At 33.6% G+C, this 23,618-nt stretch overlaps 6 protein-coding genes and 1 long non-coding RNA gene across 8 annotated transcripts; 5 read left to right on the forward strand and 2 right to left on the reverse strand.

Annotated features, from left to right (window-relative positions):
• Positions 1-6,131: 6,131 nt before the first annotated feature.
• On the forward strand, positions 6,132-6,876 carry LOC104768817 (small ribosomal subunit protein eS17w-like). The gene has a single exon (XM_010492874.3). It carries the CDS (start codon positions 6,264-6,266, stop codon positions 6,684-6,686), a length of 423 nt encoding a protein of 140 aa, XP_010491176.1. The 5' UTR covers positions 6,132-6,263; the 3' UTR covers positions 6,687-6,876.
• A 111-nt stretch (positions 6,877-6,987) lies between these two features.
• On the reverse strand, positions 6,988-9,406 carry LOC104768818 (uncharacterized). The gene is made up of 8 exons (XM_010492875.2): positions 9,146-9,406; positions 8,939-9,041; positions 8,738-8,842; positions 8,500-8,585; positions 8,092-8,336; positions 7,798-7,987; positions 7,520-7,706; positions 6,988-7,438 (listed from the first exon to the last, which is right to left on the reverse strand). The coding sequence occupies exons 1-8, from the start codon at positions 9,196-9,198 to the stop codon at positions 7,127-7,129; spliced, it is 1,281 nt and encodes a 426-aa protein (XP_010491177.1). The 5' UTR covers positions 9,199-9,406; the 3' UTR covers positions 6,988-7,126.
• Positions 9,354-11,503, forward strand: LOC104768819 (uncharacterized). 2 transcript variants are annotated; one of them, XM_010492877.3, is made up of 4 exons: positions 9,354-9,491; positions 9,789-10,015; positions 10,596-10,755; positions 11,274-11,503. In XM_010492877.3, exons 2-3 carry the CDS (start codon positions 9,851-9,853, stop codon positions 10,743-10,745), a joined length of 315 nt encoding a protein of 104 aa, XP_010491179.1. In that variant the 5' UTR covers positions 9,354-9,491; positions 9,789-9,850; the 3' UTR covers positions 10,746-10,755; positions 11,274-11,503. The 2 variants fall into 2 exon arrangements, with proteins under 2 accessions (XP_010491179.1, XP_010491180.1); XM_010492878.3 differs by having other exon boundaries at positions 9,369-9,491; positions 9,794-10,015.
• Positions 11,504-15,239: 3,736 nt separating this feature from the next.
• LOC109131138 (protein GL2-INTERACTING REPRESSOR 1) lies at positions 15,240-16,179 on the forward strand. Its single transcript, XM_019241753.2, has 2 exons — positions 15,240-15,380; positions 15,458-16,179. The coding sequence occupies exon 2, from the start codon at positions 15,462-15,464 to the stop codon at positions 15,825-15,827; it is 366 nt and encodes a 121-aa protein (XP_019097298.2). The 5' UTR covers positions 15,240-15,380; positions 15,458-15,461; the 3' UTR covers positions 15,828-16,179.
• Positions 16,180-19,914: 3,735 nt separating this feature from the next.
• LOC104768821 (HVA22-like protein i) lies at positions 19,915-22,081 on the forward strand. Its single transcript, XM_010492882.2, has 6 exons — positions 19,915-20,363; positions 20,462-20,560; positions 20,668-20,724; positions 20,806-20,869; positions 20,968-21,153; positions 21,233-22,081. Exons 1-6 carry the CDS (start codon positions 20,332-20,334, stop codon positions 21,287-21,289), a joined length of 495 nt encoding a protein of 164 aa, XP_010491184.1. The 5' UTR covers positions 19,915-20,331; the 3' UTR covers positions 21,290-22,081.
• On the reverse strand, positions 21,392-21,952 carry LOC104768820 (uncharacterized). Its single transcript, XM_010492879.3, has one exon. The coding sequence runs from the start codon at positions 21,950-21,952 to the stop codon at positions 21,476-21,478; it is 477 nt and encodes a 158-aa protein (XP_010491181.1). The 3' UTR covers positions 21,392-21,475.
• A 371-nt stretch (positions 22,082-22,452) lies between the features above and the next one.
• Positions 22,453-23,584, forward strand: LOC104768822 (uncharacterized). The gene is made up of 3 exons (XR_764284.3): positions 22,453-22,537; positions 23,064-23,158; positions 23,246-23,584. It is a non-coding gene; the product is annotated as an uncharacterized LOC104768822 (long non-coding RNA).
• The last annotated feature ends 34 nt before the right edge of the window (positions 23,585-23,618 follow it).

The following is a 23,618-nucleotide window of genomic DNA, read 5'->3' on the forward strand; positions in this document are numbered from 1 at the left end:
TTTTACTTTATCTTTTTAAACAAGAATAGATTAATCTTAATGACACAGTAAAAGAAATAGTAGTAGTAGATGTTTTCTTTACTTTCACACATACTCGCGACATTTTTATTTTTATTTTTGTGTTAAATTTACTCTCGACATTTTTGTTGAAGACCTTTACTGTCTAAGGTAAAATACTGTAAATTACTTCATGGATTCAAAAGGTACAAGATTTTTTTTGCAACACAAGTTCTACAAAATCTTTGGTGATGGTAATATATTACAAAATAGTTATTTTTCTTATTGGGTCTATTTTAAGGAAATAAAAGATGACAAACAATTGGGAGGTCTAATAGGTAGGAGGTAAACACTAGCAGTGTAGCTGCTGGAAATATTATAAAAACTACTGAATTAGGACGAGCATGTTTATTTTTGAGCTCTTATGAGAAAGAAAGAAAGAAAAAAAACTATTTTCTACTTTAAATAGTGATTTAATTATATTTTTATTTTTATTCTGTGTTCCTACTACATATATTTGTACCATCTATCCAACCTAACCCCCTTCCCAGGGCCAACATATTGAATAAAAATAAACTCCAACACTTATTATGATCAAACAATTACTTACTGCCTGACATTGGTTTTGGAAGGAAACAATACCAATCTCTCTATTCATTCATTCTTATAAAAAGATTGAGACAATTTTTTTTTTTGGGAAAATAGTGTCATTTATGTATAGTATTTTCGGTAATAATTGACATATATAGTGTATGTACACTCTAATGTACAGGTAAGCTCTTCAATTTTTAAAGACTTAATGATTATTTCTTCTGAGAAACGATTGAAAGTTCAAGTTCTTTTAGGAACCCCAACGGACTGATATTAAACAGGAAGCTATATATAAATTGAAGGCAATTCCATAAGAAATAGTAAATGAATGATATAATACAACTATGCAAGCTGATGGCGTAGGGGGGAAAGAGGATGACGGGAGCATGATGAAGGAAGAGAGATCTAACGGCTGAGAGGGCATAATAATGGTTTTTTTTTTCACCCAAAGGAGATACTTTACCCTCACGCAACTTGTGGAGTTATGTGCTTTGCCTTTCCCACACACCATTCCATGCATCTTCAATTCTTACTCTCTTCTCTTTCTTTGTTTTATGATTCCCCAAAAAAAAAAAAAAAGTATAAGAGGACTCGAACTATAGCTGCATTTAGTGCCACAGAAGATTATACTATTAACCAATCAACTCTCATTGGGTTAAAAACTGATACATATAAACACAGAAGAAAAGGCTGTGAAACTACTAGCTAGGTGCAAAATATCTCATAGATAGATATGTCAACAATTAAAATCATGAAAATGATAAAATATATTCTCATAACAAAATCACTCAATAAATCTACAAGATTTTACCATGTGAGTTTTTTTTTACAGTAAAGTGCATACAGTTATAATATCTATTGATCTTAACTTTAATACCACACATCATTTTTCTAAAGATAATCGTAACTACCTGAAAAATCCAAAAGACATGCAAATGGAAACCAACGTGGTCCGCTTCTGTTTTATTTGACGACTTTTTTTACCAAATGTTTTTCTTAACTATATTGTAAACTCTTTTCAATAGATATATATATTTTTTTTTGATAAAAGAGCTCTTACTATTTTTCATTTACAAAACAAATTCTGAAACATTTTTCGCGTGCTTGCTGGACACCATTATTGGTTTTTAGACGTTTTTTTCTTTTCTTAATTTTTGACTAAATATTACTAAGATATATACTATATGATCGTGAACTGAATTCAAAAAGCTTTTACACTTACATTTGCATCCTTTGAAATTTTAACAAAACAGAACTCTAATAACAAATATTCGACATCCAGTATTTTTATTTTACATAGTCTATATATGCTTATTCATGTTGAATTTTATTTTATTTTTGCTTATCAAGGTTTCGTAAAAGAATAAAATGAAAATTGATTGCTGACAGTGGGCCAACTGCGCTTCAAGTAAAGAGGACCATCTAAACTGATTATAATATAAGCTCATAATATAGCAAATGATAATATATAAATAGAAAGTTGGGTTTTTTCTTTTTCTTCTTCAAATGTAATTATAAGAAGAAAACAACAATTATGCGATAAGATTTGTATCATTGGATCTTTTTCCTCCTCTTTTCGTGTTTCAATCCTCTCCTCACAGATCTTTGTCGTATTATATATTTCTAACTATTTCAAATTTTCATCACAGATACATAGACTCATTTTTTTTTTTTTTGGATTTTAATGAATAATAATACCTAGATTTCTACTTCTTTTCATTTATATAATGCACATATATCAATTCTTTTTGGTATTTAACGATAATTGAAAAAAAATCAGTTATTAATATTCGCCAGTTATATATCGTTGATCTATAAAAAAGTTCCGTGGACGATGACCTCCCACTTCAACTTATCAGAAGAGAACCAAGAATCACTCAAAAAAAAAAAAAAAAGAAAGCAACACATCTCACACCACTTTGCGAAAGCACAACATGTGATATTATGCTTATCTGGTATGAAACATAACATTTGCAAAACAAATATGCATATATACTATCAGTGCGAGCCATGCTAAGGTTGGTGTAACGAACTTATAGTTCTCTAAATTTTTTGATATTTCAAATGAGCTTTTGAAACATCCGAATATCGTCTAAAACAGAAGGAATTTGTTGTTAATGTAACATAACATAGAATTTATAGTTGATAAGCAAGTGAAGTTATTTATCTTACAACAATATTTGTTTCATGTCCCGCGCTCTAATCCAATCACAAAAACCAAGCACGGTCACGGATGGTGATAAGTTTGGTATATTTATCTTCACCGGGGGTTGTAATTATGCGTGTGACATAGTTTCAGAATGAATTTGTTCCATAGCTAAGACATGTCTTCTTCAGCACATAATGATTGAATTAGTGTTGTAAAAAGATTTGAGTTATGGGACAAAGGCGACGTCATTTCCAGGTCGATTTCGAGACACCTTTTTCGCATGTACGTCTGCACCAATTAAACGCGTACACTTTGTTATTTTATTTATGTCCTTTTCTGTAAGTAATTTTTAACATCTATGTTAGAACTTCTTTTATATTTTCACTATATAGTGATATTGCACATGTTAGGGTCATTTCCTCTCCAATGACAGTTGAGGTTGTTGGGCTCTTGTATGTATTTTTTGCCTTTTTATTTTTATTTTCTCTCATAGAGCATGATTTATTATTTTCTGGTCTTCTAATCTCTATGCAATTTGATAAATATACTAATATATTATTTTCTTCTTCCATTCGTCAAAAGTTTTTAAAGTTGGAATATGTGAATCGACTGTTAACTACATACGTATTACATTTATTCATTCGGTTTAATCCTCTTTTCTATATATGAAGTGTATCAATTTCAAAAGCTGCAAGATTAAGTGGAATTTTTACGAAGTATGTGTGTCAAAATCTGATCTTGTTGTTTTTGCAAATTTTCAAAATACTTGATATCGTTTATGTCATTCAGGTAGCAAAGTAATACTCGCCAAACCAGGTATTGACGTACGGTACAAAATCGAGTGCTCAAAAGTCTCAACATGACCTGTACTGAGTCCACATTTTGGATAACCTTAGCGCTCTTGCAAATTGCAATAAAGTGATAAACCTATACAAATATGCATACGAAACATATACAACTATAGTCTATAGATAGTGGGAGGACGTAGTGGACACCTCTCAGAGTTTCCCAAGCAGTAAAATTTTCTTGGTTATACGTGAATTGTAATCGCATATATATAAGGATTATATGAACAAATTGTAACACACACCCACACAAGTATACTATAATAGTACCAAATTGTACACACACAGTCACACACACACACACCTGCACGTATAACGTAGTAATATATATAATGCTCCCTCTCAGAAAAAAAAAAAAGGGGCAGGAGCGGAATCTGCGATGTAAATCGTGGAGGGTTTCTATAATCTGCAAGTTCCTTTATTTAAATGTCTCTAAACGACAACCTTCCTTTGTTATTTTTGGAAAGTGGTGCGTGAAGCTTCACTGAGCTTCGGGTAAGTTGCTATTTTTCTATTCTTGTTAGTCTTACATATTCATGATATTTTCTCGATTCCCTAGTAAAATAGCATCATCTCTTTATTTTCTTCTTCAAATCGTGTTCCCCCTTGTTGTTTGTCCACAAATGGTTCCCTTTTAGTTGTTCGTGTTTTCGTTATGAGTGAGTACTTTCCAAATACAATAATATTAATAGAGGATTCACTTGTTGATTGACTTATCATTCAAGTTGAAACCAATGGCGTATATCTTGCGTTATACAAATAGGTTCTAGGTACGTCACAGTCGACAGAAATCGAGATCATTTACAATATTTATAGTATAATTAAGGTTTTAAGATGATATTTTCTTACGCTTAGATGGAGTACTTGTACTCCCTATCTAAGTGTTCATTTTCGTATAATTGTAGATAATAACATTTTAGTATGTGCTTTTTAAGAAAAAAAATAATAATAAGAACAAATATGTCTCTCTAATCAAAACTGCTGAAACATTACGATTTGTTGAAACTAAGATGGAATTGTCAGAACGGTTTGAAATTAAAGTTATATCTCGCTGTTTCATAAAAGATAGTGGATGTATTCAGTCTCGAACTAGTTCTCCCAAGTGGAGCAATCCCTCCTGCATACTAACCAAATGAAGTAATAAACTATCTAGTTTGAGTGAGAATAATACGTTTTGGATGTATCATGTATCATATATCACATATATTGGGTAAGACGTTTTGAATTGAGAAATAGCATTCTTATGGTGTTGTTTATTAAGTGAGGGATTGTGATTCAAATCAATTCACTACCCTTTCAGTTATGGTTTCCCAAATGGATCACTAGAAATCGATATGTTTTAACTCATGGTCTCAAGTAATAAAAAATAATGAATAAATCAAAATTGAACTTAAGAAAAAGAGTGTAATTAAAACTTAAAACTATAAAACATTAACTGAGCTCTATCTATTAGTATCTGATGGCAATAATATTTTTGCATTTGCATATATATATACATCATAGGTATGTGTGAAGAAAAACTTATTGACTAAGGTATTGATATCTCTTAAGCAGGGGACCAAACCTTTGCTAGTAGTATTTTCTAATTATTTCCAAACAAAACTCAAAACTGGAGGAGATAGGGAGAGGACCACACAATTTTTTTTTTTTTTTTCTTTTGTCTTAAAAATTATTATAAAGTTAAATTTTGATCTGCACTGTTCCACACACTAAAGTTTTATGCAGCCGATATCATAGACTTAGACAGTTTAGCACCATCGACATCAATTTCCAGATTCATATTTTTAAATTAGTGAACTTCAGAATGTGGAAACAAATTCCAATATCTTGTGACAGGTCATAATTTGTACCCACACCTAAATTAATAGTGACAGCATATTTTATTTTAAGAGAAACTAATATAATTATATTTAAAGATTATTTTAAGGAATTTGTTGATCCGTACATCAATTGACTTAAAACTATATGCATGATTTTTTTTTTTTCGTCGAAAATTAATTTATATTGATGATGAATATTAGTAATCCAAATACAATTGGTTGTAGAGCCAAGTTGGAGGATTAAAACAATCAAAATAAAAATTACAATTTTGACAGCCATATTTTGCTAGAAGGTGTGCAACATTATTACCCTCTCTCCTTGTAAAACTGAAAACAACATTTGAGAAGTATGATGCCCATAGTCTAATATCTTGAATTAATCCATCTAAAGATATTTCTATGTGTTCTGAGTTGATGATTTTGTATAAAATTTGACAATCTCCTTCAAAGCATGATTTTGTATATGCATGATTTTTATTTTTTTTAAAATAATTTACTGATATTAAAATTCATTATGCGGATTTTTAACTATTATTCCAACCAAAATGTTAAAAAAAAAAAAATAGAACCAAAAACCAAATTAGGACTTAATGGGCCCATCCCAGAATGTTTAAGCAATAAATGGACCCTTCCCATAAGAATCTTTAACGGGCTATTCTCTATATGATTGGGCTTCGTTACACTTTGCTATTTCTAAAGTATGACAATACGATTTTACCCTTCGACATCCTCATATTTAAACTCTCTGATCCACAAAAACAAAACCCTAACCCTAATCTCAGCCGGAACCAAGCACAAAACTAGTGAGAGAGAGACTCAAGAAGAGCATTTCGTAACCCTAAAAATCACAAACCAAAAAAGATGGGTCGCGTTCGCACGAAGACGGTGAAGAAGTCATCTCGTCAGGTGATTGAGAAGTACTACTCTCGCATGACTCTCGATTTCCACACCAACAAGAAGATCCTCGAGGAAGTCGCAATCATCCCATCGAAGAGACTCCGTAACAAGATCGCCGGTTTCTCAACTCATCTCATGAAGAGGATTCAGAAAGGACCTGTCCGTGGTATCTCCCTCAAGCTTCAGGAGGAAGAGCGTGAGCGCCGTATGGACTTCGTCCCTGATGAATCCGCCATTAAAACCGATCACATCGAGGTAGACAAGGAGACACTCGACATGCTTGCTTCATTGGGAATGTCTGAATTGCCAGGCGTTGTTAAGGTTGATCCTATCTCTGCTGCTCCTATTGCTCCTTTTGGTGGATTAGGCCGTGGAAGGAGGTACTAGACGAGTATCGATCAATCATCCCACTCAGCTTCTTTCAGATGTCTGTGTTGGCTTCTTAGCTTCTTTTATCTGCAAATTTTTGTTTGTGCTTTTTTTTTTGGGTTGAATCGGTTTAAGTTGAACCTTCTATGCTCTATAAGCCTTAATGTTACTTATTTTCTTGGATAAATTTCTCAACTTTGTTTTGCTATTGCCAGATTTTTCATATATTCTTGTTTGATCTCTTATGCTTCTTTAGAGAACCTAGATGAAATGTAGGTTTGATTAGAACAGCCTAATTCATAGAATCTATTGGCTCACATTTGGTTTGAATTGTTAAATTATCTGTTGGCTCACATTTGGTTTGAATTGTTAAATTATACATCACTCTTATTGATACAAAATGTAGTTGGACACACATAAACACTGTATAAGTAGGAACACTCAGATGTATATCAATCTCAATCGTTTGAATTGCCTGCCATGCCAACTAGTTTGAGCATGTTGCGGTCTTCTTTAAACCTTTCTAGGACAGTACCTTTCATGGCGTTATGTTTGGTATCTATTTCGTTTGAGGCTTGAACGATTCCCCAACATTCTATGACTTCTGGCTGTATTCTGCTCGTCTTGGAAAGGCTCGGGCTACCAAACGTTGTGCATTCAAATGTCTGGCCTTGATCGAAGCTTGCTGATATAAACAGACCGTAGTGATTGATTTTACCTCCAAATCCTATGCCGTTTGGAATGTTCTCTGATGTGAAATTAGTTGCACACTGCACACGTTTACATATGTTAGAATATGCTTCTAATCACATTCACATTAGTTGTAACAGAGTGTTTGTAGAGAGGTATACCCATTGAATGTTGGTGTTTGCTCCAGTTGGTCTGTAAATGGCTGCTTTAGGATTTAGTTGGAAAAGGAAAGACTTCATATCTCCATAGAAATCGCTGTACCTCTCCCAAGGTTGAGAGGCGTACCCTCCATACACACAGCCTTCTTTGTCTTTGATGATTAACACAGATGCCGACATACCAGTGTTTCTGCAAGATAATTTGCATTAGCATCCAAAATAAGTCCTGTCTTGATTTTGACGAAGTTGCAAGCAAGGATAATGTTAGGTAAAACACTCACGATGTGTGTCCGAGGAATGTGTTGAAGCTTTGACCGTGTAAGGAACTGTGATACAGCAGCTTCCACTCTACAAGCTCGTGGTGAGGAAGAGCTCCTCCGATATGCCAAGCGTATTCCTTCTTCAACAATAGCCTATCTGAATCCACACCATCTCCAGAAAGCAGATTCGGGACTTGATATCCAGGTCTCACTATACAAGGTTCAGCGGGAATAACAATATGAAAATTAGGAGAACGTTTTACTAGTTTTGCCAACAAGAAATAAGTCAAGAACGAGAGAAGATAAAGAATAAACCTGGACCGGGGGGCATAAGCAAGCTTCCAAGAAACTTTCTGATAGTTGGAACATGTGAGCTCCAGCTTCTGAAATCCGCAAAAGTCATTCCTTTTTCAGAACCATCATCATCATCAGATTTTGAGAAAGTAGCAGCATTGAGTAACGCATCAACCATCTCCTTATAATCACTTGATTCTGCATCAGAACTCTCAGCGGAGAACACACTCTTCAAAATCACCACCAGTACCGACTCTAAATCAGACCTGAAGGATATACTAAAATGTATCACACAATCACAGCATAACAATATACTCTTGAGAGTTTCAGTTCAATTTCTATTCGAATGAGTTCTTAAGTGAATCAAGAGACCAATGAACATATAACAAACAGGTAACGAAACTATGTTGAGAGCCTCTCGATTGCTACCTTGCCAAGACACCATTGCCAGTGACATCCAAAGTCTGGTATATAAACTCAGCAATTTCATCATCGGTTCCTTTCTCATATGTTGCCTGAAAAAGCAACAAGATTTTTAAGTTCAACACAGCAACATTAGACTCTGGATTACAGGAGTTGCAATTGTAGCTTCGTGACAGTGTTGAATCCTCCTACGATCGGAGGAAGCTCAGAAGGAAAAAGACAAGTAGTAGTAAGTAGTAGTAACCTTAGCAATAACAAGATCTTCAAAAGTCAATTTATCATCTTTCCTGTGTTGAGTGACCATATCGAAGATCCTTTCTCCTAATGAACCACTCAGACCAAAATACTCCTGTGCAAAATCACAACATCGTGAGGCTAAAATTCAAAATTAATCAACCGACAGAAACCAGATGATGCGATGCAGTGACAGAGAAATCGTCAAAACCTGGAAAGCAGGGTAAGATACGTATTGGTGATTGCTCTGAGACTTGGAAGCGAGAGAGGCGAATAGAGATTTGAGATCTTCGAGCTTCTTCTGAGTAAAAGCTCTGCAACAAAACAAAACAAAACAAACACACAATTGAATAAGATCGAATTCAATTTGAGAAATTGAAAAAGGTGAGATTTTTTGTGTGGTTCTGATGAAGAAGACCTTGAAGCAGAAGTGAAGCGAGGATTCGCCGATGACGAATTCGAATTTCCCATTATTCCTCTCTTCTTCTTCTTCTTCTCCGGCAGGTTTCGCTCTCTGTTCTTCTATTATTATTTTTGTTTGATCTTTGCTTTCTTCATATTTACAATTTCACTCCCTTAATTATCTAAAATATTCTTAATTTACCCCATTACTTTTAATTCGTTAATCTCGAAGCAGCAATGAGAAAAATACGAACTTTTTTGACTATTTGTGTATTCGTTGAAAAACTCAAAATGAAGAGAGAGAGACTAAAGGAGGAGAAGACGAGGAGCACAGCTTGATTCATGCTTTCAGATTTCGACTGGTGAGTCTCATCTTGATGATTGCAACTCGTCTTCGTGCCTATCGAATCTACAGTTCTCGTATGAATACTTTTTTTTGTTGTGTTTGGTCTGTTTTGACTTTGACAAAAATAGCAAAGCTAAGCTCTTTTTTAATGTTTGATTTGAGCAGTAACTAAAGTTGTTTTTGTTCCTCAATTGGATGTGAAAGATTCATACTTTTCCTGCAGTTCTTGTAAACTGAATGTTCAAAGATTGATATGGAGTCTTTTCTATAGTTCTTATATGAGTTGTGGTGTTTGGTGTTTTTGTTTATGTAGAGCAGGGTTTTTAAGTCAAGACAAAGAAAAATATCAAGTAAAGAACCAATTTATCCTAGAAGATGACGAGATCGTGGGTGCTTTTATTTGTTCTTATGTTCATTGTGTTGACTTCTCAGTTTGAGTGGAATGAACAAGCTGATAGTGAAACTGAGACTAGTCGTCCTCTCATTCTTTCAGATCAAGAGCAACATATACCGCAAGGCAAAGAAACTCTGCATGAAAAGGTTTGTCTTTATACATGTCTCTTACTCTTTGGTAGAATTCAAACAATATAGAACTGTTGTGTATGTTGTTGACCTAAGGAAGGAGATGGGTTCTTAAAAACTGGATACTTTGTTTGTCCACTGCCTTCTCAGTGACACATTTCGTTTACTGACTTGCTTAGTTTAGAGGTTGAACTGAAACACAGTTCATCTCTTATCACTCTAAGTCTAATTGCTTCTTCATGTTTCTTGTTACTGTGGACTTTGTCTTACTATGCAGTTTTATTCTCTTACATACACTTTAGCTACTCACTCCAGATATAGTTTAATCTCCTTAAGCTCTCTAAAGTTTATCATAAATGTAGTAATTAGTTGATAACCAGTCAAATTTCCACATTTTGTGGTTCTGTGAAAACTGTGTGATATGCTTTTTTCTGATATGCGAGTTCAGTTTTATCTTGAGAACACATTAAGGGCTAGTTTCCAGCTTCATCTCATCCCTCTGAGCAGATCCCAATTTTGAGTCCTCCAAACGATATGATTGCCAAAGGATATACTTCGTAGTATGATCTAATGATAATATGAATTATATTTGTGACAGAAAATTCTCTCTCAAGAAAAGAAAATTCAAAAGCTTAATGAGCATATTCGAGATCTAAGGAGGCAGTTGCTGCAATGCAGAAATGAAAATCAGGTTGAGTTGAGGGAGCTAGAAACTGAGCTTGATCAGCTGCTATTAAGAGGTGTTTAATCCATTACAGGTATATCGTTTTCCTGTGGCACATGTTTCACAGTTTCTTTCCTATTAAAACCACTGTGAAATGGTGATGCTTGATTGAAAGCATTAATAGACTAAACAGTTTCTATTGATGAATTTTGACATTACCTATTAATTAGATATGGATGGCTAGAATTTAAGTGTGCCAACTAGTGTGATGCACTAGGATATAACTATTGGATATAATTAAGACACAATCTGGCGCATGCTTTCTACATTATTATCTGGGGCAGGCTTATTAATATTGGTTTTCCTTGTAAATTTCATTGTTGATCAGCTACATTCATCATGTTTCACATGTGATTTGCTTGCTGTCTCGACATTTTTTACCTCAGAGATGTCAATAGATCAGAAGAGTGTTAAGAGTGGTAGTTGAGAACTATTATAAACTGGCAAGAGATATAATGAAGGGAAAGTACAAATTTGCTTGAAGATGAAAGGTTTCACTCGACTTGATTCCTGAGTACTGTATTCTGAATCACATTTTTGGTGTGTGTGCAGATTGAAGCTTTGTCTCTCTAACCCCTCCTTAAGCGTAAATCCAGATTCTTGATCAATCTAGCTAATACCATAGCCCCTCTTTCTAAGCACTACACTTGAAACTTCTGTACTTTGAAGGAGAAATCAAAGAAGAATGTATAGCTAAGGCATGCTATTTGGTTTTGTTTTTCATTTTCTTGTATTTTAATATTGATACTGAAAGTGTGGGACTACTTGGACTTCTATGAAAAGACCAGATTCTGTCAAAAAAAAAAAAAATAGGACACACAAAAAATAGAAAGAAGCCAAAACTCAAGAAAATTATACTTACCGAGTATTTTGTGCCCAAATCCAAAAATTGTACTTCAGTATATGTAGTCCCCATGTAATTCCTAATGGCCAAGTCAATGTATGATCAATGATCTTGAAGAAAAAAAATATATATATTTGAACTAATCAAGCATTATACTGTAGTTATTTGCTTTAAATAGCATTCTTTGTCAAATTGATATAACTAACAAATAGTAGTGAATCAACCCAAAACTCAAAATGTTAAATTCTGAAGTAGATATATGCTGATATTGTGTAAACCACTTTCTCAATTTCTTGATAATTGACTTTTAATTATTAAAAGAGTTTTGGAGTTTTACACCCACATGAAATAGATCCGTTGTTATCGTTTCAATCTTTATGATCCTCCTCTCGCTGACCCATTTTCTACGCTCGTTATTTACGTACTTCCCATATGCATGAATTGTCAACATTATGATTGAGATCAATATAAATTACTAACATATATCTCGCGTTTCGTTGAATATGGAAGATATATCTTGACTTTTAGGTTAAATATATAGAGGGGACAATTACGTTAACACTATAAATCAGGATAATATGACCTAAAATTCTTTGGATGTTTCAAGTTAGTGCTGCCGATCGATATAAGTAACGATACAACTAATTAATGTCGTATGTATGTTGTGCTGGTCATATCACTTATGGCAAACATATGAACGCTTAACAAGAATATTGACCGGGCCGGGCTTAAAAGAATGAAAATACGGCTTTACATTCGTTTTTTTTTTTTTTTTTGGGTGAGATCACGTTGGTGTTTTTATTCTTCTTGTTTGACGCGATGAGCGAGGAATAACTAAATAACTAATCTCTAAAGTCAGCAATAGTAACTCTTTACCAAAAGAGAGAAAAACAACAAAAGAAAACAAAAAACAAGTCAGCATTAGTGTTTTTGAATGTGCCCACGTCGTTTACACGAATGCTATTAATTCGACAAGTCAACTAAATAGTTTTTTTTATAGCCAAAGATAGGATGAGAGGCAATTAAGTTGCTCCACTGGTTAAAACATTGTTACTAAAGATAATCGCATAGAATCCATAGATTGTAAAAAAACAAAAAGAAACTAAGTAGAGAGAATACATAAATATATATATATATATATATATATATACTCAAGTAATTTGTTAAGAAAAATGTTTATTTGTCCTTGTGTTGAAAGATACGATCTTCACAATGATATCAAGTTGCACATTGATTGGTGCAATTAAGGGTACCCAATTTATTGAATGCTCCCTTTGCTTGTTTTCTTGAAATTGTTAATGGTCGTGTCAAGAAAACATGAGTTACAATGAGAGTACGTATATGTATAAACTGCAGATAATGAATTTCTTTCAACAAATCTTATAATTGTTTAAAACAAAAATCTCTGTGACGAAAATAAGTCCACACCATCCATTCACTAGGCAGTTCACACATCCAATGATTAATTAATCTATTAACCTTTCTTAAAAAATTATGCTGCTAAAGTTGTAACGATAGCCGTTTGACTTAGCCACTCGGATTATTATTATAAGTACGAAGCGAATTCGAAGCTTCTTTTCATTTACATAAAGTCAGATTATTTTGGGCCAAAACAGAGAGATAACAAAATGGGACCAAAGAACAAAGAAGTAGATTTACGAGGAAGAAGTTAAGCTAAGTGCCTATATGACTTTTAAAAAATAAAAATTGGTCCCACCCAAATCCTAAACATTATATTCTATTTCTCCCACACATTCGATAACATTATCATTATACGAATTTGAATATAGAAAATAACACAACAATAATATCATCAACGCGAACTACTATATTTTATATGTTTTTGTTCATTTAAGATTCTTACATTGATCTTTTTTTAGTTGTGGATACAATATATATGGTTGATGTAGTAGTATTAGACTAATTAAGCATGATAAATTAAGATATTGATACAATACTTTAAGATACTGATAAATACGGGCCTAACATTAATTGTAAATCCAGCCAAACATGGTATTAAATTTATTTAAATGGAATTAATTGTAATGTTGTCAACTTTCATAATACCAGCATGCAGTTGGATACATATATTGTATCCGTATTCTTACGATTATAAATACGTTATTTAAAGTTGTGAAAAAAATACTACTATATGCTAATTTGTTAGACTATTTATTAAACAAGTAAAATAATAAACGTTCTTCCAAATTTCATTAAATAACTTCACATGGGAAATTAAGTCACGCTGCAAATACTAGTTTTGCTTTGGGTGTGAAGCTAAGTCGTTTTGTAGTATAGCCATTACTAACCTTGTCATCGCTATATTTATTTTTCATATTTAGTAAAATTTAATTTTATCATGTGAATCGTAATTAACATTAATACAAACTTTTGTTTCATTAGCATGTAAAATTGTGTGAACAATCAAGAATAATAGAACAAGCAACCATATCAAAGTTTTGTATAAGACTGATCAGGTACTGTTGGTACGATTCTTCCTTGTATATAAATAAACAACGCAAGACAGTCACCATCTATATATCATATAGAGACTGAGAACTTTACATATTCATTCAAAATCTCTAGAATTTCTCACAAACTATTGGTTTAGAGGTTTGTAGTTGTATAGTGAAAAGTGAAAACTCCTATAATCAATCAACTGATTTGATATATAACAAATAAACACAATTGATCAGAGCTTAATTAAGATCCACCAACATATCTGTTTATTCATATTTTCAACTACAAAAACTTGACCACCAAACCTTGGACCCACTCTAAAATACTTGATGATGGGGTTTATATGATCACTTTGCTCTCTCAGCTCTCTCATCCTCAGTTTTCTTCCTTGTCCCCAAACTTTCAACAAGCCAAAAAATATATACTCTAATTGAAAGAAAAAGAAGAAGCAATTATGAGATTTAAGAAAATAGTGATGGGTAGTTTCGGAAGTTGCATAATTTATACTTTTGTCCCCCCTCTCATAAAACTTTTAATAAAACTAAAGGCCAGGGAGGTGGTTCACCCTTTTATATATTTGGCTTGTATTTGGGGTTCTCTGTACCAATTCTGGTGTCTTGCCATTTAATTTTGTTTGTGTTTCTTTAATTTCAATTTAATTTCTTTGACTGTACATTTTTTCTTTTACTTCGAAATTATGATATTTTTTTCAACTTTTACTACTAGTATAAACATCTAATTCAAGTTGGTTGCCATTTAATTTATTGGTTCCATATATTAACTCTTTTGAAGAAAATAAAAATAAATAATGGTTGTTCTTTGTTCAGTTGAGTATTTAATTTGATTTCTGTGTATTAGCCATTAAACACCTCTCTTGTTCTTTTCCTCCTCTATATTTAATATATGCAATGAATTGGATTCCTGCAAGAAATCTACAGATTTTCTTGTGTATTTATTAAATACATTTAAGAAAATTAAATTACTGGTTTGAAGTTGAAAAGAAAAGTAATTAAAATTCGATACTCTTTGAGTCTTGAGGCATTAAAATCATCCATTAACCCATCTGATAGTATCATCTAGTAGTAGTATACTTCAATTCAAAATCTTTATGATTCTCTCTTTCTCTCTCTCTCTCTCTCAGTCCTTTCTCACTCATAATTAAATTAAAGCCTTAATGAAAAATCTATCTATCACCTCTTTAATATTTTCTCTCTGTGTTCTTTCTTGTATATAAAGGCCTAAGCTGAAGCAATCCAACCACCAGTAAATAAGACAGAAGACTCTTCTCTGTGAGTCAAGTAACAAAAGTCTTTTGAGATCACAGAAACCCTTCTCCTCAATCCGCAGGTTTCAAGGTATTTTCTCCGACCAAAACTCACTTAATTCCACTTATAAATTCTCTTCTTGTCTGAACCAATTCAATACAACACAGAAGGATGAGTCGAAGAAGTCCAAAGCTGGAACTGAAGCTGAATCTTTCTCCGCCTACGTCAAGCCAGAGGAGGATGGTTCGATCTCCAACCCGCTCTGCGACGACTTCACCGACGTCACCGCCAAGCTCATGCGTCTCGTCGGAGATGAACCAGGATGAGCCGTCTGTGAGATACTCGACAAGTCCAGAGACAACCTCGATGGTTCTTGTCGGTTGTCCTCGTTGTCTCATGTACGTTATGCTCTCAGAAGACGATCCTAAATGCCCTAAATGCAAAAGCACCGTTCTTCTTGATTTCCTCCACGAAAACGCCTCAAACGCAAACGCAAACGCTGCTGCTTCCTCTGGTCGCAAGACTCGAAGGAACTGAAAAGATCATCAGTAAAATCAAACAAAATCCTGTCTCTTTATGTTAAGTTTTCTTTTATTTATTTTTTCCCTCTCTTTTTTTTATGCGAATGTAGCTGTTGTTTTTATGAGAGTAGTGCTAATCACGCTCCACTCTAAAATCCAGAGAAGAGAAGGTACGTAGGAGATGAAATTAGGGTTAACCTATTCAAAAGAAAGAGTGGAGCGCGAATAGCACTAACTTTTCTTGTTCTTTTTTTTTTCTCAACATTTTTCTACCATTTGAGTTCTCTAATGGAAGAAGAATTTTTATATATATGTGAAAACATGTGTCGTTGTCTTCGTATTCTAATTCTACTACTCTGTTTCTAGGATATGTCTAAAAGTAAGCTAAGCATCTCTCTCCCTCTGTTTCATGCTGATAGCCTGATTCTTGGATGTATAAAAGAAGAATTAGACGTTTTGTGTGTGTGTTGTTGTTGTTGACTTATAACAAAAGTAGACATTCTTAGCGTAGCAGAAAGATTGCTTACACATCACGAAAAGGGAGATGTAAAAAAAAAAATTGACTTGTGAAAGATGTAGCTTGATCCTGATCCCCATAACAAAATGAAAAAATAAAAGTAAAGAGAAAACTAAATAGATTCCTTGTACTTGTTGAAAAAGCAGTTCAGAAGATAGAAAGAATGGTAAAATCATAAAATTGGTTAGAGATTAGACAAGAACTCCTTATTTGGTCCCACTTGGTAACATTTTGAACCCCACAAAACACCCCCAAATTCTCTTGTTTTTTTTTTTTTTTTTTGAAAAAAAATTAATGTATGTTTATTTTTGTTTTATGTTAACTCGAGATAGATCTCTGTTCATTCAAAAAGTCTTCCAGAGTTTGTAAGCTAATCACAGGCCTAAAAAGAACTGAATTTTTACTTTTTCCCCTGCAAAAGAATCCATAACTAGATTGTGTCCTGAGCAATTGCATGGTTTGGTTTAAGACAAAAGCAGACAAATCTAGAAAACTGGTTTGCAAATGGCAAAAAAGTGATAAAATTTGTAATAGGCTATAACTAACATTGTTAGATTAGGTGCTTCTAAACATGAAACAGGACATTATATAAAATTATACGATCTGTTAAAAAAAAAATTGCCGACGAAGAAAGTACAAACAGAGTGAAAAAAAGAAGATGAAAGCTGGTAAAAAAATCAAAGAGGAAAGTAGTTCAGAGCATTAAAATTAAAAATAAATATAAAAAAACAGAGGAAGGTGCTTCAATTTTTATATATAAATATACACATATTTTTGGTAACAGCTGTTCAAAATGTGAAGATTTAGAGATCATTAAAACCAAAATATAAATGCAATAGTAATTGAGACAGTTGAGAATTGTAATGAGCGTTACGTCAGATTATAAATACGAATTTAATTCCACCTTCATTGCTCTCTTTCTCGCTCACCTCTTCAAAGAAACAAAGAAATATAATTATTATTATCATGAATTCATTTCATGATCATCATGATGATGCTACGATTTTTTCTTTCTCTTCTTCTTTAAAAAAAAAAAAAAAAATTATTTTTGTTTTGGGGGGTCATTACACTAGCTAGTTGCCATGTCTTTAAAAGAAGGAACTCCATTTCTCTTCTTATCATTCACTAAATGCCACCTTTCTGTTGCCGCTTTCCAATTTTAGTAATCTCATCTTTCAAAGCTCCATGTTCCCTTATTCAATTCTTACTTCCTACCTCTCCTTTTCTCTCAATTATCGCCGGTTCTTTGCTTTGATTAACGTTTCTACCTTCATAGAGTCATAATTTTACAACCCCACATAGAACCAAACCAGCTAGATGGTCATGGTATTAACATCATTTTGGTTATTGGAAACAGACGTCAACCAAAGTGTATACATTTTTTTTTTGGTTTCTTGATGTGCAACGTTTGTAATGAGGGTTATTTAATTTATAGAGTACTCTAACGCTGGTGAAGAGACTATTCGTTAACGCATTATACCGTTTCGGTCTCTGGTCCGATTAAAGCTATACGAATCTAAGGTTGCTGAAGAGAAGAGTCATCCATTAATTAACGAAGAGTGGTTACGACTTATGATTAAATGAAAAAATTAGGAGATTGCTGTTTTGCATGTTAAAACTACTAGTTCCATCTACTAAATCAGTCATCTAATCATACTCAGGCTAGATATCAGAGGAGTATATGTATGAATTTCATTGATGACGACGAGTAGCCATGAGTGATGATGTAAAGACGAGTATATAAATTGGCCTTTGGAGGGAGTCGGAGAGAGACAAGAGTAGTAGTAGATTTGGTGTGGGCCCATTTATAAGGAAGAGGCCCACCTAAGATATTTGAGGACCAAGAGGAATTAGATCAACAAAATACACAACGCAAAACTATTATCGCATGCGATTGCACGTTCACATATACGAAAAAAGCATGCAAAAATCCATCCGTACTTTATAATTTGACTTGTGATAAGTTTTATTGAAGGATAAAATGTCCATAATTAATTAGCTTCGGGGTTTCAGACTCTTTGGATATGTCTAAATACAAATATAATCTAGGATAATTTACAAATGTATTACTTAGATACGTATCTCTCCACTCAGTTCCACGTACTAAAGTCTTCGCCCACACAATTCGGTGCCCCATGATCTTGTTATATTAGGAGTAGGACTAGTCACAGTCGTATGTAGTATATCTACGAAAAATTAGGTATCTGGATCCACTTATATATCAGCAATTTTAAAACATAATCATTCTTCTTCTTTTTTTGTGTCGACAAATAAACATACAATATGCGGATAGAGATGACATATTACAAGTAGTGATCATCTAAATATATTATTAATATATATAGAGTTTATGATCACATTTATATTGAATTAGCCGAATGTTATTGTTGCCCGAGGCCTAAGCTTGATTTTCAAATACTATTATACTGTAAGATGATCCTTTAAATATAAATATTTTTTTTTATAAAAAAAAAAACCTTCAAAGATTTGACCAAGCTTTAAAGAGGGTATGCCATAGTTTTAATTTCTCTATATTTGTTTTTTTCTACTTAATCAATTAATTATTGCGTCTTCAAATGCATTTAAACTTGAGTAGTTGAAATCTTATGATGCTGTTCTTTATTGTGAGGGCAGTACACATTTAAGCTTCGATAGTTTTCTATTGTATATCTCCTACTTTCTTCTAAAGTCTCACTGGCAGCTTTCATATCAATTTATATGGGGAGCAATACTGTCAGACAATTAAAGTTTTGAATTGTTGTTATTAATTTCTTGTATAATCACTAATCATCAAAGCGATGAATAGAAATACATAGATTAGAGAAGGGTAAAAGCATGCACTGGATGTTAAACATTAACATTCGCAACAGTAATCAGTACTAATAATAAATTTATATATATGAAAGAGCAGTACTGTTTGGATACTTCCTAGTCAAAGACTCAGTTGGTCGACGAATTTGTCTCTATGTAGTTCGAAGAATCAAAGGAATTAAGGAAGTGGTGTTGTTGTACAGGTTATGATAGTAGAGTGAGAGATTCTAATAATCATAACCTGAGGTTTCAAAGCAAACGCCATTTATTAGGCTAATATGTTAGTATTCTCTCTTGTGTGATTTTTTGCTCTCTGATGTAGCAAAGCTAATAAATAATGATGAAAGCTGTTTACCAACAACAAAGTCACTCCAGAAGACCTTCCTCTGCCTAAACGTTCCTCCAAATGCCAAATCCAATTCTAACCTAAGTATAAATCGTTTTGGGCTTTTCATTGGGCCTTTAGCTTCATGTAAAAAGAGTATTCACCTCGATCCAGTACGGAGAACTTTATATGAGTTTTTTTTTCCTACATATATGTGTATTAATGATTACTTTATTTTCACCTGTATAATATATTAAAAAATGATAATTCGGGTTGCTTTTTATAGAATGAGTATATTTGTTAATAATTATGATGGTTTACTTTATACTTATCGAAAAATAGCTTGAGTATATTTGTTAATAATTACATGGTTTATAATTATGGAGAGTAGGTTAATTAGGTTATCATTCTATTCTCTTTATAAACATGTGTAATCCCTATTGTATACTTATCCCTATTCTCTTTATATACTATTTCCTAAACAATCCTCTCGTCAACCTTCTACACTTTTGACACAAAACGGTTACAACGTTTTTGGCAGAAGAACAAAAAAAATCGGCATCCCAAGAAATGCAACGTTACGTTCCTAATCAGAGAGAGACTTTTCTTTAAAATAAAAAAGAAGCTTCTTTTTCAAGCAATCCCAAAGTTCCTTTTGCTTCTCTTCTTATCCCACATCTCCTTTAATCATTTCAATCTAACTATCATCTCTCTCGCTCTCTCTCTAATTTGCAGTTCCTCCTGAATCTCATTCTAAAACTAATTTGGTATCTTCTTCTTATTTTCTTATGCTCTGAACGAACCGGTTTATCCGGGTTTTGGATTTGATTCAAGACTTTATTCCTAAATTCTGTTAGTTGATCTAAGATGCTCGGAGACTTCATTACAAGAACCATAATGTGAGACCCTCTCTATCTCTTCTCCTTCCTTCATCTTGTAATTTTTTTTTTTGGCATTTTTCGTCTTCGCTCTCTTAGCATCTCGGAAAATTTTGCAGATTGCTTGTGGGTTACGCGTACCCAGCATATGGATGCTACAAAAGCGTGGAAAAGAAAAAGCTTGAGATTCACGAACTTAGATACTGGTGCAAATATTGGTAATTGTTAGATAAAGAAGATTCCTTTTTTTGTTATGGATAAGGAATCTTATTCTCTCCTTATCAAACCATTATATCAAAAATCATATATTCGATATTAATTGCAGGATCTTGGTTGGTCTTCTTACAGTGTTTGAAAGGGTAGGAGACATCACTGTATCATGGTTAGTACTTAGTAGTAGCAAAATTTATAAACCCCCATCACTTTGTTTATATGTTACAAAACCTTCTGATTAATCTCGCAGGTTACCATTCTACGGCGAGATAAAAATCGCTCTTCTCATTTATCTATGGTACCCAAAATCAAAGGTACAATGCAAGAAGAAAATCTCATGAACATCCGCTTTTTGTTTTTAATTCACACAAAAAACCAATCTTTCTTTCTCCTTTTGTCCGGTTTTTAACAGGGAATTAGCTATGTCTACGAAACACTAGTAGCTCCGTACATGTCTAAGCATCAATCAGACATAGACCAGGGGATTACTGTTTTAAGGATGAGAGGACATTTAGTTATTGTTCAACTATGGCAATGTGGCTATCATTGGACTCTCCAAATCTTTAGGCACCTCCAACAACAATTCGTCATCGACAAGGTATTAAAAAAACAATCAAATTTGCTGTATCAGACAAACCACTCTTACCAAACTACATTCACTTGTCTTTTGTCTGCAGAAAAAGAACCGATCAAAATCAAAAGATAGACAACAAACATTTATGTTCCTCCGGTAAAGCTGTTAGCAGAAGAAGGTGCAGCTACTACTTCTAAATCCCACAATCTCAATAACCAAATTGTAAACCGACGGTTCACCGGAATTGCAATAACCAAACCAATTTTGTAACACCTTTTTTTTTTTTATTGTAATATCAAACAGTTTTGTGTTCAATTCTTGAAAATCTCCACCAAAAAAAAAAAAACTATTTGACAATCAAAGGAACACGAATGGACTGAAAAAGCCAATCAAACACACGTTTCAAGAACTGTAACCCGGCGGAGATTTGAAGCCAAACGCGGCGGAAGAATTGAGAACCAGGAGAATCGTCTGAAGAAGTCAAAGCCGTCGTTGGTTGAAGATAAGACAGAGCAGCTTGCTTAACGAGACGGTTACGAATCGAGATATCTCCGACGGATGAAATAACCGGAGAGCAGCTACCGTGAATCATCGGTAAAGCGAGGGAGGAGTTACTCGGAGAAGACGAGGAGATGATGTCTCTGAGAGACGTGTACGCTACGAAAGAAGATGGTTTTGTGGTGATCAGGTCGTAGTCGAAAGATGACGGCGGCGTTGAAGCGATGTCGAAAGGGATTTCTTGAGTGTTCAAAGTCGTCATGGTGGATATGGATTTAGTACGGCGGAGTGGTGTTGCCGGAGATTGTGACGGCGGAATCTCCATTAAAGTCTTCTCTTTTTGGGTTTATGTGGATGGATGTGTGTGGCTGATTGGGTTTTTGTTCTTTCTTTCTTGTGAGTGATTATGTTAGAGGAAGGTAGTCCAATTATTGAACTCTATGATTTTTTTGAACATATGTGTCACTATCTTTGTGTGTATTTTATTGATTTATACATTTAATAAAGGAAACGTTTACTTTTTTTTTTTTTTTTTTGTATTTTTTCTGAATTATTGTTTTGGTTGGAAGAGAGACAAATTTATAAAAATAAATTAACATTGTTTACTACTTTTTGTCCATTTTTCTAGTTTTGATAAGAGTTTCTCTTCACTTTTATAACATAAACAATTCAAGAAGGACAGATTTTTTATAGTAGTAAGATTTAAAGATGTGAATGTGAAGATTAGATGGAAATATATTCGGAATCCAACCAACTTAAAGAATCATTTATTTCCTATACTTAATAATTAAGTTAGTCTTTTTAATTTGAGTCATACATATCACTATATCAGGAACCGTTCGACTCATTATCACCTAATAATCGCCCAGACAGAGGCAGTTTTTTTTTAATTTATCAAGAGTTCATCAAGGTACTTTATTACTCCATGCAACCTTCTTTAACTTGTGTCAGTTAAACTATTTATGCTGCTTCTAGTTAGTTAGTGTCATAAGCTAAGGTCAATCCTATAGAGGAATTGGGAAGCTCTTTTTATTAGCACGTAGGTATCATATCATAACCTAAGGTCAAACCAGAGTATTGGACCATAGCAGAATAAGTCAATACTCTAGTACTTCAACTCCATACATGATAAACCTTCTTTAACATGTGTAAAGCTATTTACGCAGCTTCTAGTTAGTAAGTGTCATAGGCCTGAGGTCAAATCCTGTAGAGGAATTGGGGAGCTCTTTATTAGTAAGTGTCATAAAGCTAAGGACCCTCAAACCAGAGTATTTGACCATAGCAGAATAAGTCAATACTTTTATTACTCCATACAACCTTCTTTAACATGTGTTAGTTAAACCATATTTTCCCAATGTACTCACTCAAAGAGCTTCACCTAAGGTCAAATCCTGAAGCTAAAATTGGTGGTAATCGACTTATTATTATGGTTTCAGGTGGAGGGAATACTCTGCGGCAAGCAGAGTCTTCCAACATAAAACAGATGGCACCTAACGACACTAGATCCAAGAGGATCAAAAAAATTTTTGGAGTGAGTGAGATCTTTAGTGCTGCAGTGCATTAATCTTTTTGCGTGATGTTTGTGAGAACTGATTATCTGTTTTTTGTGGGACTGTAGGAGAGGAAGACTTTATGGGCTTGTTTGCTGAATTGATAATGGGCTGAGTACTGCAGGAGCCCATCTGTTTTATGTTTCAAGACCCGACTCGGTTTGCTGGAGTATTCCCTGATTGTTTTAACATTCTCAATTGTTGGTGTTAATAATGACAAGCAAGAACTTTCAGGCCCTTTATATTAAATCTTTGGCTATATTTAAGTACTTGGGCATTGCACCGAGAGGGTATCTGGATTTGGATAACTTTCTGATTAGTTTGTTAAGTGCTCATAAAGCTAAATAATCTCCATCTTTAGCCGACAACTAGTTTCTGTTGTATATAACGTATACGTTTAATCGGAATATTCTTTATAATAATGACCAAAAATATCACGTA

This window comes from Camelina sativa, chromosome 20 (assembly GCF_030686135.1).
Source record: "Camelina sativa cultivar CO46 ecotype springtype chromosome 20, ASM3068613v1".
Lineage (NCBI taxonomy): Eukaryota > Viridiplantae > Streptophyta > Magnoliopsida > Brassicales > Brassicaceae > Camelina > Camelina sativa.

Bases quoted from the DNA above. Each gene is read 5' to 3' on its own strand.
- LOC104768817 (XM_010492874.3), top strand. From the start codon at position 6,264: ATGGGTCGCGTTCGCACGAAGACGGTGAAGAAGTCATCTCGTCAGGTG.
- LOC104768818 (XM_010492875.2), bottom strand. From the start codon at position 9,198: ATGGGAAATTCGAATTCGTCATCGGCGAATCCTCGCTTCACTTCTGCT. The intron at 9,042-9,145 runs GTCTTCTTCATC...GTTTTGTTGCAG, and splicing joins CGCTTCACTTCTGCTTCAAG to AGCTTTTACTCAGAAGAAGC. The intron at 7,707-7,797 runs GTGAGTGTTTTA...ATTATCTTGCAG, and splicing joins ACATTCCTCGGACACACATC to AAACACTGGTATGTCGGCAT.
- LOC104768819 (XM_010492877.3), top strand. From the start codon at position 9,851: ATGACGAGATCGTGGGTGCTTTTATTTGTTCTTATGTTCATTGTGTTG. The intron at 10,016-10,595 runs GTTTGTCTTTAT...TATTTGTGACAG, and splicing joins AAGAAACTCTGCATGAAAAG to AAAATTCTCTCTCAAGAAAA.
- LOC109131138 (XM_019241753.2), top strand. From the start codon at position 15,462: ATGAGTCGAAGAAGTCCAAAGCTGGAACTGAAGCTGAATCTTTCTCCG.
- LOC104768821 (XM_010492882.2), top strand. From the start codon at position 20,332: ATGCTCGGAGACTTCATTACAAGAACCATAAT. The intron at 20,725-20,805 runs GTTAGTACTTAG...TTAATCTCGCAG, and splicing joins GGAGACATCACTGTATCATG to GTTACCATTCTACGGCGAGA. The intron at 21,154-21,232 runs GTATTAAAAAAA...TTTTGTCTGCAG, and splicing joins AACAATTCGTCATCGACAAG to AAAAAGAACCGATCAAAATC.
- LOC104768820 (XM_010492879.3), bottom strand. From the start codon at position 21,952: ATGGAGATTCCGCCGTCACAATCTCCGGCAACACCACTCCGCCGTACT.